The 16,599-nt window shown below is 42.7% G+C and overlaps 1 protein-coding gene across 1 annotated transcript in view; it reads left to right on the forward strand.

Moving 5' to 3' along the window:
- Positions 1-364: 364 nt before the first annotated feature.
- The window catches only part of BCAS4 (breast carcinoma amplified sequence 4), a 53,439-nt gene continuing 37,204 nt past the window's right edge, over positions 365-16,599 (forward strand). The window contains exons 1-3 of the mRNA XM_082226593.1: positions 365-775; positions 9,002-9,073; positions 16,165-16,266. Coding sequence (XP_082082719.1) covers positions 584-775; positions 9,002-9,073; positions 16,165-16,266 — 366 coding nt within the window. The 5' untranslated portion in view covers positions 365-583. The remainder of the gene's footprint in view (positions 776-9,001; positions 9,074-16,164; positions 16,267-16,599) is intronic.

A 16,599-nucleotide genomic window follows, 5' to 3' on the forward strand; every position in this document is an offset into this window, starting at 1 on the left:
AAACAGGGAGTGCTGCCCTGCCCTGCCCCAGCATCCCTTAACCCCTTAGCTTGTGTGCTGGTGGTGCAATATCTGTGTGGACAGTTCCCTGCCAGGCGCTGCCTTGGGTCAGCTCAGTTGGGTAGAGCGTGAGACTCTTAATCTCAGGGTCGTGGGTTCGAGTCCAACGTTGGCCAAAAGATTCTTGCATTGCAGGGGGTTGGACTAGATGACCCTCGGTGTCCCTTCCGAGTCTGTGAACCTGTGCTTCATTCGCGCCCGAGGTGGCTGCTTCACCCTGGCCCCGACGGGAGCCGTCTTCCAACGGCAACTGGAGAGACACAGGCTCCCCACCCTGCGAGGGGGAAGAGGGCGATGAGGGGCGCCGCCGCCGCCGCTCTCCCCCTTTGGGCGGGAGGAGCAGCACTTCCGCGCCGCCGCCGCCAGGGGGCGCCCCGAGCTCGCCCCGCGGCCCCAGGAAAAAAGGGAGCCGCTTCGGATCCGGCCGACGGCGCTTGGCTGCGGCGGGGTTCCCGAGCCGGGGCCGGAGAAGCCGTTACCCGCGGCCTCCGGGCCCAGTCGACTGCGGGCAGCGGCGGTCGCCATGAGCGCCGCGGCGGCCTCGGAGCGGGGGGAAGCCTCGGCCTCGTCGACGACCTTGTCCCCCTCAGCTGAGGCGGGAGGCGGCCACGGGGAGTCCCAGCTGAGGGCGGAGGCGGCGGAAGAAGAGGAGCGCGAGGCGCGGCAGTTCGCCCTCTACCTGGCCCCTGAGGCGGGGCGAGAGGGGCGCGAGGAGGTGCGTGGGCGGTTAACGGCCGCGGCTGAGGGGTCACCCGCGGCGGGGGGAGGGGGGGAAGCGTTGCTTAGCTACGGTGGTGGGAAGGGCAGGTGGGCGTGGCGGCGGGGGTGGGGTTCCCGCCAAAATATTTTTTTTGGGGGGGTTGGGGTTGGATTCGTTTGTCTCTGGCGGATGTGGGGGGTCTTTGAAAGCCACGCTGCGAGGGGGTGACACGTGTCTCTGGGGGGTGTATACGTTCACACACAGAGAGATAGATGCCAGGCTTCGTTTAGTATCCTATCATTTTGTGTGTGTGTGTGTACACGTGTACATACACACACATATATTTAGATACAAACACACACAATAGAATACTACACTAACAGTAAGAGCCATTTGGGATGGACTCCCAAGAGAGGCGGTGGACTCTCCATCCTTGGAGGCTTTTATGCAGAGGCCTCTGTCAGGGAGGTTTTGGTTGTGATTCCTGCATTGCAGGGGGTTGGACTAGATGACCCTGGGGTCCCTTTCAGCTCTACCCTTCTGCCATTCTATAATTCTAAGCTAAGCCATAACAAAGGGAAGGGGGGGGCGTGGAGGTGGGGATCCATTCAGAGTTGAGGCACAAATTTGGGTCTTATTTTCCTGGCAACCATTGCAAATAGAGAAAATATACAAGGTAGCATTATTTCCCTTGTCCGGCAACGGTATTCTTTTTTGTGCCTGCCGAAAACATTCTTATTTAGACAAGCCTACGGAGATATTTAGAAAGTTTGTATGAGTTTTAGTTCATTTTAATCTATTCTGGTATTAACTTTCTGTATGTTTTTAATTGGGGTTGCAATATTTTAGGTGATTGTTTTATTGTGCTATCTTTTTTGTAAGCTGCTTTGAGGTTTCTTCTACAACAATCAAGTAGTATATAAGATGTTATTAAATAAATAAACAAATAAGTACACTCAACTCCCACTTGATGGGACAACTTTTCCTGATTTTTTAATAAGAATCTTTATATAAAGGAATGTAGTCAACAACATTTTATATAACTGTCTTAAACCCACTCACAAACCCTGTTCCAAAGGCAGCTTCTTATAGCAGCTGTCCAGAAAGGCAGTCTTAATTCTGTTAAAGCAATTCTGTGTGGAGCCAAACTAATTAACTTGAGCTAGTTGGCTTTCTGATGGTCTGTCTTAATACATGGATGCAACCTGGAAAATAATTGAGGAATGGTTAGTTAGCATTATCAAGCAAAGAAGTTCTGCTATACACAAACTTATTTGACACTCCTATTCTTAGCAGATAAATAAACTGGGAACATGTGTGATTGGTGAAGGCAGCCTCTGTCTTTTTGAAATCAAACCACTTTATTATTTAAGATTTCTGTCCCACCTCTTCTACCAAGCTGGGCTGCCTGGGTGGCTGAAATTCAAAGAAAACCTCAATGCCGTAAAAACAAACAAACAAACTACTTAGTAAAACATAATCACATTTTCTTTTTTAAAAAAGCTATGATCACCATCAAAGCTAACAGTTAGCCACGTTCCCTTCAGTGTTTCTTGGAAAGCTCAAGAATTCCATAGGCACAGACACATCTGCTTGCAGATGTCAGTTAATGTTATAAAAATTAATTTTATATCCAAAGCTTACAGTGATGTGCCCGTTTATCTAGAAGTAATACAAGAAGCTGCCTTATGCAGAGTACAGTATAAGATGTATATAGATGCCAGGAATTGAAATTTGGACCTTCTGCATGCAAAATATGGTGCTGTATGCACCCCAACTTGCTTCTGTGTTAGTGTGTGTATAGTTGCACTATAAAAAAGGTTTTATTTATTTATTTATTTATATAGAGTGTTTCTAACTTGCCAGAGTTACAAACTCTCCCAGAGAGGCTTATATCCAGTCATTTAAAACAGGACAACCCCTGTTCTTATTCTTAATAGTTTTAAAGACATGACATAAAAGGAAAAGGGACAGGGAGGAAAGATGAAAAAAGCAAACTCAGGTAAATTAAATAGCAGGTCTTATAATGACAAGTTGGAATAGAAACAGTTCAAGAGCAGGAGGTATCTGTCAGTGGAGTTGAGAAAATACCAAAGTTGTACCGTCACAGGTAATACACCCTGATTCCTTTCTGTGTTGGCGTTCCATCTGCTACAGTTAGATAACTAGGTGGGGACAGGTTCCACAAAGAGCAGTGCCCAGGAGTTGGCAGTGCTACCCTTGGTTTATCTGTGATATGGGGCAAGAAGAGGCGAATCAACAGTAGCAATCCCTCCTTGGGGGGAGCAACTGCAGCAAATTGCTGTTGCAGATGGTGCTGCTGCTACAGCACATCTGCACAGTATATCTGAAGAGGTTCAAACTGCAATAGGCCAGTGGCCCAGAGATGACAGAAGTTGCAGTTCAGCAGTGTCTGGGGGGCTGTAGCTTAGCCACCCCAGATCTATTAAACCATACATAAGGAATAAGAATAAAAAGAATACAGCAAAAAAAATTAGAAGGGGAAAGAGAAATCCATTAGCTTTGAAGGTTGCAAAAGATTTGGTGTTCGTTGTTTGTTTATTGTGTGTTCATTTGTCTTTCATATTGCTGTAGAATAGATATGTTAATTTGTCTGTCACCTAATAGTTATTTTTAATGCATATTTTAGCAGATTCACGTTAAATAACTACATACAGATGTCTGAAAATGTTTTGTGTGTTTAATGTACTTTGACGAATACAAACCTTCAGAGTCACTAGGAGAAAGATGAGTGAATGAGCTACAGGCTCAGCGTCCCTTTCCTGTTTTTGTGATTTGCAGCAGTATTGTTGAATGTGCCCAGACTGGCCCAGGGAGAGAATAGGACGAAGGCTGTGTTGGGGTCCATGCTGCCCCCCTCCCGCCTTCTCATTGTATCTTAAGGGTTCATTCCATGGTGGCTGCAGTGCTAAGAGTAATGTAAGTTGTACAGCTGAAGCTGTGTTGGTTTACTTGTGCCTTTTAGACCCTGCTTTTTTTTACTCTGAAGTGACCAAGTGAATCCATATCATTCCAGTACCACAACTACTAACTACAGAGTGTACAGATCTATCTCATGTGGTGCCACATATAGAGACGCTAAAGCCCTTTGTGCTACAGTTTTGGGTCTTACGTGACTGAAATGTGTCACTTGGCATAGAACTGTGCATAGTTACTAATTTTTGAATTGTGTACAATTTCCGTCCTGCCCCTGAAATGTTGTTTAATATACAGTTGTACCTTGGTTTTTGAACAGCTTAGTTCTCGAAAGTTTAGGCTCCCGAATGCCGCAAACCTGGAAGTGAGTGTTCCGGTTTGTGAACTATTTTTGGAAGCCGAACGTCCGACAGGAGCTTCCTGCAGCCAATCAGAAGCAGCGCTTTGGTTTCCAAATGTTTTGGAAGTTGAACAGACTTCTGGAACGTCACATGTCTAATACTGCTCAAGGCAACGTACAGAACGATGCCAAGGTTGCTAAAATATTACGTGTGCAGAGTTTCCTTAATGATTTAATAGTGTTCTTTTTTTTAATCCAACTCTCAGACAGGAAGGATACACAAAATCCCTATGGTAAAAGTATTGAAACATGTAACTCGGCATGTTTCCATAGGAACCAGTCTCATATGATTGGCTCTCAAGATTCTCCAGGTGTGAAGCTCTAGGTTTCCTGCAATGGATTTGATGTAGATTATACTCCTTGGTTTTTAATCTAAAAATACCAAGGCTCCAGCTTTTCAGTAAACTTTTTGCTAAAATGGAAGCTGAAACAAACATCACATACTCCTTGCTTTTTGACTTAGACATTGCTATGGGTAAACCGCTATGAACTTGCATTAGGAACATAAGAAGCTGCCTCATACTGAGTCTGACTGTTTGTTTGCCTAGCTTAATATTGTCTACACTGGCTGGCAGCAGCTCTCTAGGATTTTACACTGGAGTCTTTTCCTGACTTACCTTGAGATGCCGGGATTGAAGCAGTGACCTTCTGTTTACAATGCAGGGGGCTCTACCACTGAGCTATGGACCTCAGTATTCATTTTGCTGTGGTTTAATCATGGTTTTGTTTCCTATACATACATTCTGGTGTTCTTTTTCATAGAATCTATAAGCACTAGAAGTAACTGACATATCATGTAGCTGAACCTCATGCTTGCAAAAGTATACTTGCTCTATTTTAATGTCAGGAAGTGGTGAAATAATGTATAGGATTCAGCAATGGTATGATAGTGCTGGTATTATTATATTATATTATATTATATTATATTATATTATATTATATTATATTATATTATATTATATTATATTATATCAAACAAGCTGCTGGCACAAGCTAAAACATTAATGCAACCTGCTGCTGCTGTTGTTTTCTGATTCTCTTCTGTTTGAGATGCGTTTTTGTTTATGGGACTAAATGAGCAATGCCAAAGACAGGTGAGAACCTAAGGCCACATACCCACAGTACTTGCACATTTTGAGTGCTTGCAAGATTTCCCCCCCCCTCGCATCAATGACAGAATAATTTAAAATGGGTGTGGTCCCAGTTTGTGAGAGTAGTAAGTCTGTTCCTTGGTTTACAATTTTCCATTTTTATTCTTCCTTGAAGTAAAATTCGGTGCTTTTCAAAAGCTTGTCACCAGTAAAAGGCAGCATAGTTTATGCAGTCAGCAAGGCTGGGGCAGTGTTTTTCAGCCACAACTCTGGTGTGTTGTCTCTCATCAGTTACTCTCTTCTATTCTGTGTGTTCATACTTTTGTAACGAATAACTTCTACATGCATTTGATCATTTCCTCCTCCCTCCCAATTCATTTTCCTTTTGTGCCATGGCTTTCCAGATTGTAAGACTGGGGTCAGGTTCTGTGTTTTATTCTTTTTCTTTTTAGCGACCTGTATGGCCACTCTGGGAGCCTTTTCTGGCTGAGGAGTGGAATAAAAACTAAGTAATAAAAATAGCATGATTACTAGCCAGCCGGAATTAAATAAATCTTTTCATTTGTGATAGATAGTGCATGTATTTATATTCATGCAATAACCGAGATCAAGAAGAATTTTGAAACACGTTTTATTTATATTCTTCTAGCTTTAAATCTTCAACACCTCACCAGCAACAGATAAGACTGAATAATGCTTGGAAAAGGAGATTCTAAGAATGTGTTTGGCTGTTTGCATGTTTCAAGCAGTTTTTAAATTAAAGTTTTCCATATTTGCACAATTCTGTTGCCATGCCTCTTTTTCTGCGCCTTTGGATGCGGCAGCTACTTTGTGCTGCGTCTCACTGCATCGTAGCCATTTTATGTTTGGTATCCAGAATACATTCTCAGAAATGTGCCCATATGCCTGAGAAGGTCAGCAACCATTAAATTACAGCAATGCACTCTATATGCACCTTTCCTTTAAGTTGGATGGAAGCTGCAGCTGGCGCAGAATGCAGCAGCGAAGTTGTTCAAGGAGGAGTCCTTTCAACAACATGTAACACCACTGCTGAGAGAACAGCACTGACTTGTCAATAAGCTAGCGGGCCAAGCTTAAGGTCTTCCTCTTAGCAAATAAAGCCCCAAGCAAATTGGGATCACCAAGATTTATATACCTCCGTCTGGTCACATGGATCTTTGAAATAAATGCTCTTAAGTAGTGCTGCATGCTCTTAAGTCCACACAAAAATGGCTTTTAGTGTTGTGTCGCCTGCTGTTTGAAATTTGCTCCCAGTGAATAGTAGTCAGGTGCCTACAGTATTGGCATTTAGGTAAAGGGACCCCTGACCATTAGGTCCAGTCGTGACCGACTCTGGGGTTGCAGTGCTCATCTCGCTTTATTGGCCGAGGGAGCCGGCGTACAGCTTCCAGGTCATGTGGCCAGCATGACTAAGCCGCTTCTGGTGAACCAGAGCAGCGCACGGAAATGACGTTTACCTTCCCACCAAAGTGGTACCTATTTATCTACTTTTACTTTGACGTGCTTTCGAACTACTAGGTTGGCAGGAGCAGGGACCGAGCAGCGGGAGCTCACCCCATTTGCGGGGATTCGAACCACCAACCTTCTGATCGGCAAGTCCTAGGCTCTGTGATTTAACCCACAGGGCATTTAGGTGCCTACTTAAAACATATTTCTTTGCCTATGCTTTCCCTAAGAGGTGATCCAGTTAAATTGAGTTATTCTTCTGATTTATTGAGTTCTTGATGTAATCTTATTAATCATTTTATATTGTTCACTGCCCATATTGGTTTCTTTTAATGCTTGGTGAGATATAAATAATTCTATATAGAAATAATCAAAATATTTATTTGAATACTTGCACAAGAGACATTATAGGATGTGCCTTCTTCAAAGAATTCCCTATGAATACTTTTGTTTCGCTGTTTTAAGATAAAGCTATTGGTTTACTAGATGGTTAAGGTGTTCTGATTGGTGTTGCCTACACATTTAAAGACAAGCCTGCAGTATCACATTGGTGGCAACCTTTTGGAACTGAAATTTTCCCCATCAAATCCCTTCAGTCTTATAGTTTTTCATCCCCATACTATAACTATTGTTTTTTTATCCCAAGGGGTAATATCTCTGTGGCGAAACCGCTAAATGACATTATAAAGAGGGTTTTGATCTTGAACAGTAGGCAACCCTAATTCACTTATTCTGTATTAAATCCTTGCACTGGTGGAACAGGTTAGTTGGATACCACCCTTAGTCCATACTGGGGCAGGAAGTTTGCCAAAATGGTCCCAGCTTGTTTAGGGCCTGATATGTCAGCAGCAAATCTTTGAACTTGACTCGGAAGCTAATAGGCAGTCAGTGTGGATCTTAATATGATTTTGGAACGGTAACCTCAATTAGCATGAGCCATGGTTAAGACACGGTATCTATGCTGGCATGAGGGCAGTTTGTGACAAAGCTACCAGCCTTGGTCAACTATGGGTTAAGACTCAGGCCATATTATTTATGGGTTAAGTTGAGAAATGCTATGAAAAAGTAATTAAATTAATGGTTTTCCTTTATTTTCATTACGTTTTGATTTACTTACCAACCCTGAGTGGAGTGGGCTATAAATCTGAGGTTGTATCCCAGGTTGTCTACACCAGTCCTAAGATGATCCAGAGGTGGGTAGAGAAAACTAGTTTTCACCAGGATTCTCTCTTTATACAGTGGTACCTCTGGATACGAACGGGATCCGTTCCGGAGCCCCGTTCGCATCCTGAAGCAAACGCAACCTGTGTCTGCGCATGCGCGGGTCGCGATTCACTGCTTCTGCGCATGCGCGTGATGTCATTTTGACCGTCTGCGCATGCGCGAGCAGCGAAACCCAGAAGTAACGCGTTCTGTTACTTCCAGGTCGCCGCGGAGCGCAACCTGAAAACGCTCAACCTGAAGCAACTTCAACCCCGAGGTATGACTGTATTCACTTCAATACCCTAAGTAACCTGTTCAATTTTTAAAGTGGTCAAACTTTTACGAGTGTGAATGATTGGCTGCTGAGACTGTTAACTCTGAAATTGTCTTCCAAACAGCAAATTTAGAGAAAATGTCACCATTCTATAAGTATACACAGAAGTTCTAAACTTCCATCAGCACAAAAGAGAGAAGGTAGATGTTGCGAGTGGCCAAAGCACCTCTCACTTCTTTTCCTTTCCACAACATGCTATCCCAAGCGTTTCTGTTGCTTTTGCTAATTATACAGTAGAAATACTTCCTTGGAAATCCCACTCTTAAAAAAGAAGTGAACATCCAAGTTTAAAAGCTCAACTAAGATTTGTATTTGTCTAAAATGGCTCTCAAGAGTGATCGCTGTAAAATGGAGAAATAATTTGGGTTCTTTAACAGTTAGCATCATCAACTTAAATGTGATTTCCATTTTTAAAAATTGATCTTTGCTCGGACAGTAGACCTATGTCTCAGCAATGTACCAACTATAATGTGTGCAGACTGTCCAAGCAGGAAATACTCAAAATTTGAAGGTATCGTATGCTTGAGAATTGCCATGGGCAGTCTTGAAACTTCAGAGGCGATCCGTTTTGAAAATGTAGCCTATTTCTTGAAAAACCTTGATTTTGTGCCTGCGTGCCTGTGTGTGACACTTAATTGCTAAATGGCAAATGATTGTTTTATTTGATTACCAGCGTTTATTTTTAATAGCTGAATGGCATCGCTGAACTTTATTGAAATGCAGACCGTGATAATGTCTATTCTTGGAAGGCGATCGCCTCGCTCTTTCATAGATGCAACTTCCTTAAGATTTTGTTTGTTTGTTTCCAGGTGAAAGAAATAGAGGAGTCTATAGAAGAGATGTTAATAAGACTGGATGAGTTCTGTGGCATGACTGATCTGGTATGTACTTAGCTCCACCTCTGTAGACCTTGAACACTGTAACTGTTGTCTCTGTTTGGCTCCTGTGGAGGCCATCTTGTGAGTGTTTCAGAAGCCATGCAGGCAGCTCAGGCAAGGCAGCAGACAGCTGTGGTGACGGGAGGGAGGGAACACGCTCTCTCTCTCTCTCTCTCTCTCTCTCTCTCTCTCTTCCCGAGGCAGCCATCTTGATTACAACCTTCCCTGAAATGGTTTTTTATTACAGCGATGGTTTAGCCACAAGGTGGCACTCTGGCGCACTAATATTTAAGGGCCTAGACTAGTGCTCTCCGCTTGTAAATTGAATGTGCTCCTTACAACACACACACACGCACATCGAGGAACCTAGATCATCCCCATGCCTCTCTGGCTTTTGTTGTTTAAGCACTCTGACAGGTTCATCACAAACACACACACACACACCCCGTTCTGTATGTTCCCTCTTCTAGATTTCCAGAGAGGTTAAAGTCTGGTGGCATTCAGTACAACAGGTACCCAAAGGTCATTTGGGGAAAAGTTGCTTGCTAGCACTGCTGCCCTTATTATTTGGTGGGGTCGCAAAGCGCATTTCTCAGGAGGTTCCATGCTGACCTGTCACGATGATTGGCGTCCCCCCAGTTGATGGTTTAAGACTTGGGGTGGGGTGGCTGAATAATAGCTTTGATACTAATGCAGTCATCTGGTTGCCCCAAGGTGCAGACTCATTTGAGACAACAAAATAGTGATAAGCTGCAATTGATAAGAATGCTATCAGCATCTTTCCTCACCACTGCTGTATATGCAGTGCGGTTGGAAATGCTTAGGAGAAGTAGAATTGCTGTATGTTGTCACAGCAGCCCAACTTGGCCCCTTTTTTAGTAGGAATTAGTTAGGAAAGTGCAAATGAAGAAATGTCTCAAACCCACCCAAAGCAGAAATGCTGCAGCAGATCTTCCCAAGAAAGACATCAAATATTTTTGTAACATAATTAGTACAGTGGTACCTCCGGTTACAAACACTTTGGGTTACAGACTCCACTAACCTGGAAGTAGTACCTTGGGTTAAGAACTTTACCTCAGGATGAGAACAGAAATCGCGTGGCGACCTGGCAGCAGTGGGAGGCCTCATTAGCTAAAGTGGTACCTCAGGTTAAGAACAGACTTCCAGAATGAATTAAGTACCTAACCAGAGGTACCACTGTATGCTGAAACAGTAAGTTAGCTTTCTGTTTAACTATTGATACAGTGGTACCTCGGGTTACACACGCTTCAGGTTACATACGCTTCAGGTTACAGACTCCGCTAACCCAGAAATAGTGCTTCAGGTTAAGAAGTTTGCTTCAGGATGAGAACAGAAATTGCGTGGCCGTGGGAGGCCCCATTAACTAAAGTGGTGCTTCAGGTTAGGAACAGTTTCAGGTTAAGAACGGACCTCCGGAACAAATTAAGTACTTAACCCGAGGTACCACTGTATCTGGCTTCTGGCACCTCTAAATTCCCTGTGACAGCTGCAGCTCACAAAATCCTTATTTCCCACTCACCTGGAAGTAAGCCTCACTGAATTGAATGGAAGATACTTTTGAGTAATCATGGATAGGCTTGTGATACTAGTCTAAATGTTTACATAAGTTGGAAAACAGTTGTGTGATTTGAAGAATCAAAACAACTCTCCATAGGTGAGTAAGTTAAAATCCTACTTTTTAAATCTGATTTTTGGTTTCCAGTGCAGTTTTGCCATTGTTTTCAACACTACCACATGCAGACAGCATTTTTACACTGCCATCATTTCAAAATTTTGCTTAACAGTAACAAGCAAAAACAGTAGAAGGCAACACTGACTATTGCAGCAGGAGAAAATTACAGTGGAGGTTAAAAGCCTGGGAATCTAAACAACATCTGCATTCTTGCCAGGCAAACCTCCATAGGGAGAGGGCTCTGCAAGCGACTCTCCACAACTAAAAGGGCCCTCTCCCATTTGCTTCAAATGGTGGCGGCAGCACCCAGAGGAAGGCCTTTGGGGAAGATTTTAGTGTACAGGCTGGTTGATTTAGGTGAAAGCATTATCCAGGTCCCAAGCCACGTAGGGCTGCCTTTAAAGGTACGTACCAGTGCTTGGAATTGCGCAAACCACTATTTTTGGGACTTTAAAGTTATGTTGCTCATAACAGCTGGAACAGGGGCAATGTTGCTTACTCCCCCGTTACTGATTTAATATTGCAATGAATGCTGAAAATTGATTCAACTCTGCAAGTGGCCAAAGGTTTATTCTGATCAATCTTATTATAGTGCTTTAGGTTTCAAGCTTGGAAGTGTTCAAACAAAATGGTTAAAGTTTGTGGCTCTGTAATATTTTTGCAAGTTTCAGGGCCACTGAAGGAATAGCCACTTCTTTTTTCATTTTCCCTATAGGGAAAGTTTAATTGAAACTTTTGCCTGTACTGAGTTTTGAGGTACACTTCATTTTATTGGCATTTCAGCTATTTAAAACTTTCAAAAATCACTTAAGTTGGTTCAATAAACTGAGTGCTCCCTCGATACCCCCCCCAATCCCTTTCTTCAATGGGGGTGTTTGCTTGCTTCATCTTTGCTCTACGCATGAAAACATTTTTAGAGAATCTGAAGTATGAATAATTAGGCTGTATACAAATTATTGACCTGATCTGGCAGCATCAAAGCATTATGCTTAGTCTGCTGAATTTGTGCTTGGCAGTGCTAAATACCTGTAGTGGCAGCTTCCTTTTAGCAGTGTATGAAATAGTATCCAATAAAATTTCATGTCATCTTTCAGATTCATTCCAATTTTTGCACATAAAAACAAACCAAGGAATTTATAGTCTTCTGTTTGTTGTCATGAAGAAATGGATGCATCATTTTAATTAGTGAGTCAATAAAACATTCTACATTAATTTGTTTCACTGCTTTCAGTATCCTGCTTCTCTGGGTATGTTTAGTTGTTACAGTCATTGGGCTCAATGATTCTTTATATATTTGCATAAATTTGTTGGTTCCTATTATTTATGAGAATCCTAACTGTTATGTACTGAAGTTCTCACCCTGGGACAGCAGGGGGATACTGTAGATAGTTATGCAAATGAAGGATCAAAAAGTGACGTTCAGTGATTGGATAGTTTTGTATGCAAATGAAGGATCGAAAAGTGACGTTCAGTGATTGGATAGTTTTAGACAATAGCAACAGTTACATTGTTCTGGAGCTCTATATAAGCAGGCTGACTGAGCCCCCAGCTTAGTTCTGTTCTGGCATCTGAATAAAGAAGAGCTGTTTGAAGAATCACTGTGTCGTCTGATATGTTTGCCCACAACTTGACACTAACTTCAAACAATCTTTGGGCAAAGATGTGGCTGAACTGAGAGTGCTGGTTATATAAATATATAAAATGAGATCCATCACATTAGACATGTATGACATCAGATTTTCTTTACACGGCCATACATTTTTATCAAATTCACATATTTGTAGATGTGAGAGCCTTGATCAGCAGGGTGTGTGAAACAGAACTAATCAGCAAAGTCTCATGTTTTGAGGGTTTTAAAAAACAGCCTACTGATGTAATGATTTCTAACCCAGGGAAGCTAGATTTGCTGAACATTGTAAACCAGGTGAGACTTATTTCGTTTAATCTACAAAGCAGGAAGGGTTTAGAGGTAGAATGGCACACTGGGCTGTTTTATACCTAAGTCCATCTTGGCATCCATCAGTCATGTTTTGGGATCTCCACATCTTCGCTTTCATTTTTTTTGGTTCCCTCCTGATGGTTCGGCATGGGGTTCACCAACTGGGATCTGTAGACCAAAACGTCAGGAGGCCGCTGGATCTGTGAAGGCTCTTTTAGTGTTACATGTGAGCCGTTCCTGTGTTTTTGAAGTTGGCTTGTTTCCACCAACCGTAATTAAGACTACAGTAGTACCTCTGGTTATGAACTTAATTCGTTCAGGAGGTCCGTTCTTAACATGAGGTGCTGCTGCTGCATCTCTGGCGCACGACTTCTGCTTGCATCCTGGGGCAAAGTTCGCAACTGGGGACATCTACCTCTGGGTTAGCGGAGCTCATTACCTGAAGCATTCGTAAGGAGGACGGTACATAACCCGAGGTTCCGCTGTACTACGGTTTGCCTGAGTGTGAATATCACAGCAAACTGGTTGGTCTAAAACAGAAGTGAAAATGTCCAGAGTAATTGTTGCAGCCATGCTGGCTGGGAAGGGCAGTGTGTGCAAGCTTGAGGCTCACTGCGGGAAATGTGTAGACACAAAAGAGGAAAGGGAAAATAGAACCGTCATTCTGTCTCAACACAGGCAGACACACACAAAGACTTTACTGCCTTCTCTCATCCTGTGTCAGATCAGTGGGACAAAAATAATGTGGGCAAGAAGAAACAAAAATATCAAGGGATGTTTTTTCTAAAAGTATTTTGAAGTCAAAGATCGCCTCCTCTTTATGAAAAAGATCAAAGACATTCTCCCTCATGTAGCAGTGGCAACTTCTTCATACTGGTTGTTTCCCTGATAAACACAGAACCCTCTGCTCTCTCTTCTCACCCACTCACCCAATACCAATTGGGATAGTTAGGAGGACCTACCTTGCTCTGTATAATAATAATAATAATAATAATAATAATAATAATAATAATAATAATAATAATATAATATATTTATACCCCGCCCTCCCCAGCCAAGACCGGGCTAAGGGCGGCTAACAACCGATAATAAAAACAAGTTGATCAAAATACAATTTAAAAGATTAAGATACAACATTAAAACAATTAGGGAGGAATCTCATCATAGGAGGAAAAAGAAAAAGGGGGAGGGAATCAAACTGATTCTGAGCCAAAGGCCAGGTGGAGCAACTCTGTCTTACAGGCCCTGCTGAAAGAGATCAGATCCCGCAGGGCCTTGGTCTCAAGAGACAGAGCATTCCACCAGGCCGGAGCCAGTGTTGAGAAGGCCCTGGCTCTGGTTGAGGCTAATCTAACTTCCTTAGGGCGCGGGACCTCTAGGGTGTTGCTATATATGGACCTTAAGGTCCTCCGTGGGGCATACCAGGAGAGGCGGTCCCGTAGGTACGAGGGTCCTAGGCCGTGAAGAGCTTTAAAAGTCAAAACCAGCACCTTAAATCTGACCCTGTACTCCACCAGGAGCCAATGCAGCTGGAAACGCACTGGGTGAATATGCTCCCATGGCAGAGACCCTGTGAGGAGCCTCGCTGCAGCATTCTGCACCCGCTGGAGTTTCTGGGACAGCTTCAAGGGCAGCCCCATGTAGAGCGAATTACAGTAGTCAAGCCTGGAGGTGACCATCGCATGTTTGTTTTGGCTACTCCCGGGGAAAAGGGATTATGTTCCCATCAGAGTTCACAACACCCTCCCTTTATCTAAGAGGAGAGGATAGAATGGAATTTCTTTTTTAGCAAAGGGGGTGCAAGGTTGAGGAGTAAATAAGGGTTTGCTGCATATTTCTATGCTGGTTTCTTTGTTGGTATGGTTCTTAATTCAACCTGCTAATCTCTGGCAAAAAGGTGTTCTATTTCTTGAGGAACAGATTTCTGCATTGCAGGGGGCTGAAGTAGATGATCCTCGTGGTCCCTTCCAACAGTATAGTTCTATCATTCTTTGATTCTTATATATTTCTGCATCTGGAGGAAGATGCCTGTTTTGACCTTATAGGGCTTACCTTTAGTGTTCTTCTGTAGATTAATATCTCCTTGTTTTGTCTACATTTCAAACTGCATTTCTTTTCAATGTACTTACGTTGGCTTTGCAAAAGGCCTTTTGAGGTTGCGTCTTTCAACACTAACAAGCAACCTTCGCTTGCTTATCTTTGGTAAATTAAGGGTCAGTTTCTAACCTCTGTTCCGTTTCCTTGTCCTTGAACCAATGATTTTTAAATATTTCCAGAGAGTCAGCCATGCTTGTTTGCTGCTGCAAAAACAACAGAGTTCTGCAGCACCTCAAATACTAACATTTTTATTATAGCATAAGATTTCATGGATTAGAGTTTATGCCAGGGGTCAGCAAACTTTTTCAGCAGGGGGCCAGTCTGCTGTCCCTCAGACCTTGTGGGGGGCCGGACTATATTTTTGAGGGGGAAAATAATAAACTAATTCCTATGCCCCACAAATAACCCAGAGATGCATTTTAAATAAAAGGGCACAGTCTACTCATGTAAAAACACGCTGATTCCTGGACTGTCTGTGGGCCGGATTTAGAAGGTGATTGGGCCGGATCCGGCCCCTGGGCCTTAGTTTGCCTATCCATGGTTTATGCCATCATAACTTTGTTTAGACCGTGAAGTGCTCTGTTGCTTTTGTAAATGTTTGGACAACAAAGACCTGGTTCAAAGGGATGTCAAATAGTGATGATACCACCTTTGTCTGCTTCATCTTTTGTTGGTGTAAAGCAGGGTGGGAAATGGGAGGCCTTCCAGATGTTTCATAACTACAACGCCCACTGTCCCTGACCATTGGCCATGCTAGGTGGAACGGATGGAAGCTGGAGTCTGACAACATCTGGAGCACTTCAGGTTCCGCAGTGCTATAGTAAAGAATATGTTATCTTAACATTATTCAGAGTCTTCACTGGATAGCTTTGAAGGCAACTAATTGTCAGTTAGAGGATGCCCAAGGTTCACTTGATACACATGGCATTCATTCTCCTACAAGGGTGAACAGAAAGCCAAATAGCTATATTGTTGTGTGAAAACATGTGGTTTTTTGTTGCAAATGCATGTGCCCAGATTCAAAAGCAAAGATAGGGAACCAGTGGTCCTCTCAACGTTGTTGTACTCTCATCAAGTAACAGGAGATGTAGTGCAGCAACATCTGGAGAATATTTTCATGGTTCTCAATTCATAACGGAGCACTTGATACTGTAGCATCATTGAGGATATGTAGATGTGGACTGAATGGGAGGCTATCAGGAGATTTATACGCATAAGCTAACTTTCTTAAGGAAGCACACAGTACTGATATAAAAACTAAAACACAGTAATAGTACTTCAGTTTCTAAATAGTGAGTGAAATATGTCTGGTATTTATTGTTAGTGCTTTCTGATTCAGATTTCTTTCCCTTTTTTTCTATACAGATTAGAAGCAATACATCCCAACTCTTGGACGAGGCAATTCCACTAATTAAAGCCAAGGTGATAGAAATGAACAGCATCTATACCAAAGTGGATAAGCTAGAGGTTTGTTATCACATCAAGTAATTGTCCCAAAGAATATGCATGTGAAAGTTCTTTTCTCCGTTTGTGTTGAAGATTTAAAAGTGAGCCTAGAAATCTGGTGCTGATGCCTAGAAACATGAAAACATTATTCAGCTCTCTGCGGGACTGATACGATGAAGCTTTTAATTCTTGTTGCATGTTTTTTGAATGCTGTGAAGAGGTCAGTGAAGCATCAAACTAAAGCCTAGAACATGCAGAGTTGCAGTAATATAATGCTTTTGTCAGCCACCCCCCCAAAAAAACCCCAAACAAACCAGGTAATAAAAACTCAGGTAAATACAATCTGCAGTCTTT

Source organism: Podarcis vaucheri (assembly GCF_965113315.1).
Source record: "Podarcis vaucheri genome assembly, chromosome: 6".
NCBI classification, from domain to species: Eukaryota; Metazoa; Chordata; class Lepidosauria; order Squamata; family Lacertidae; genus Podarcis; species Podarcis vaucheri.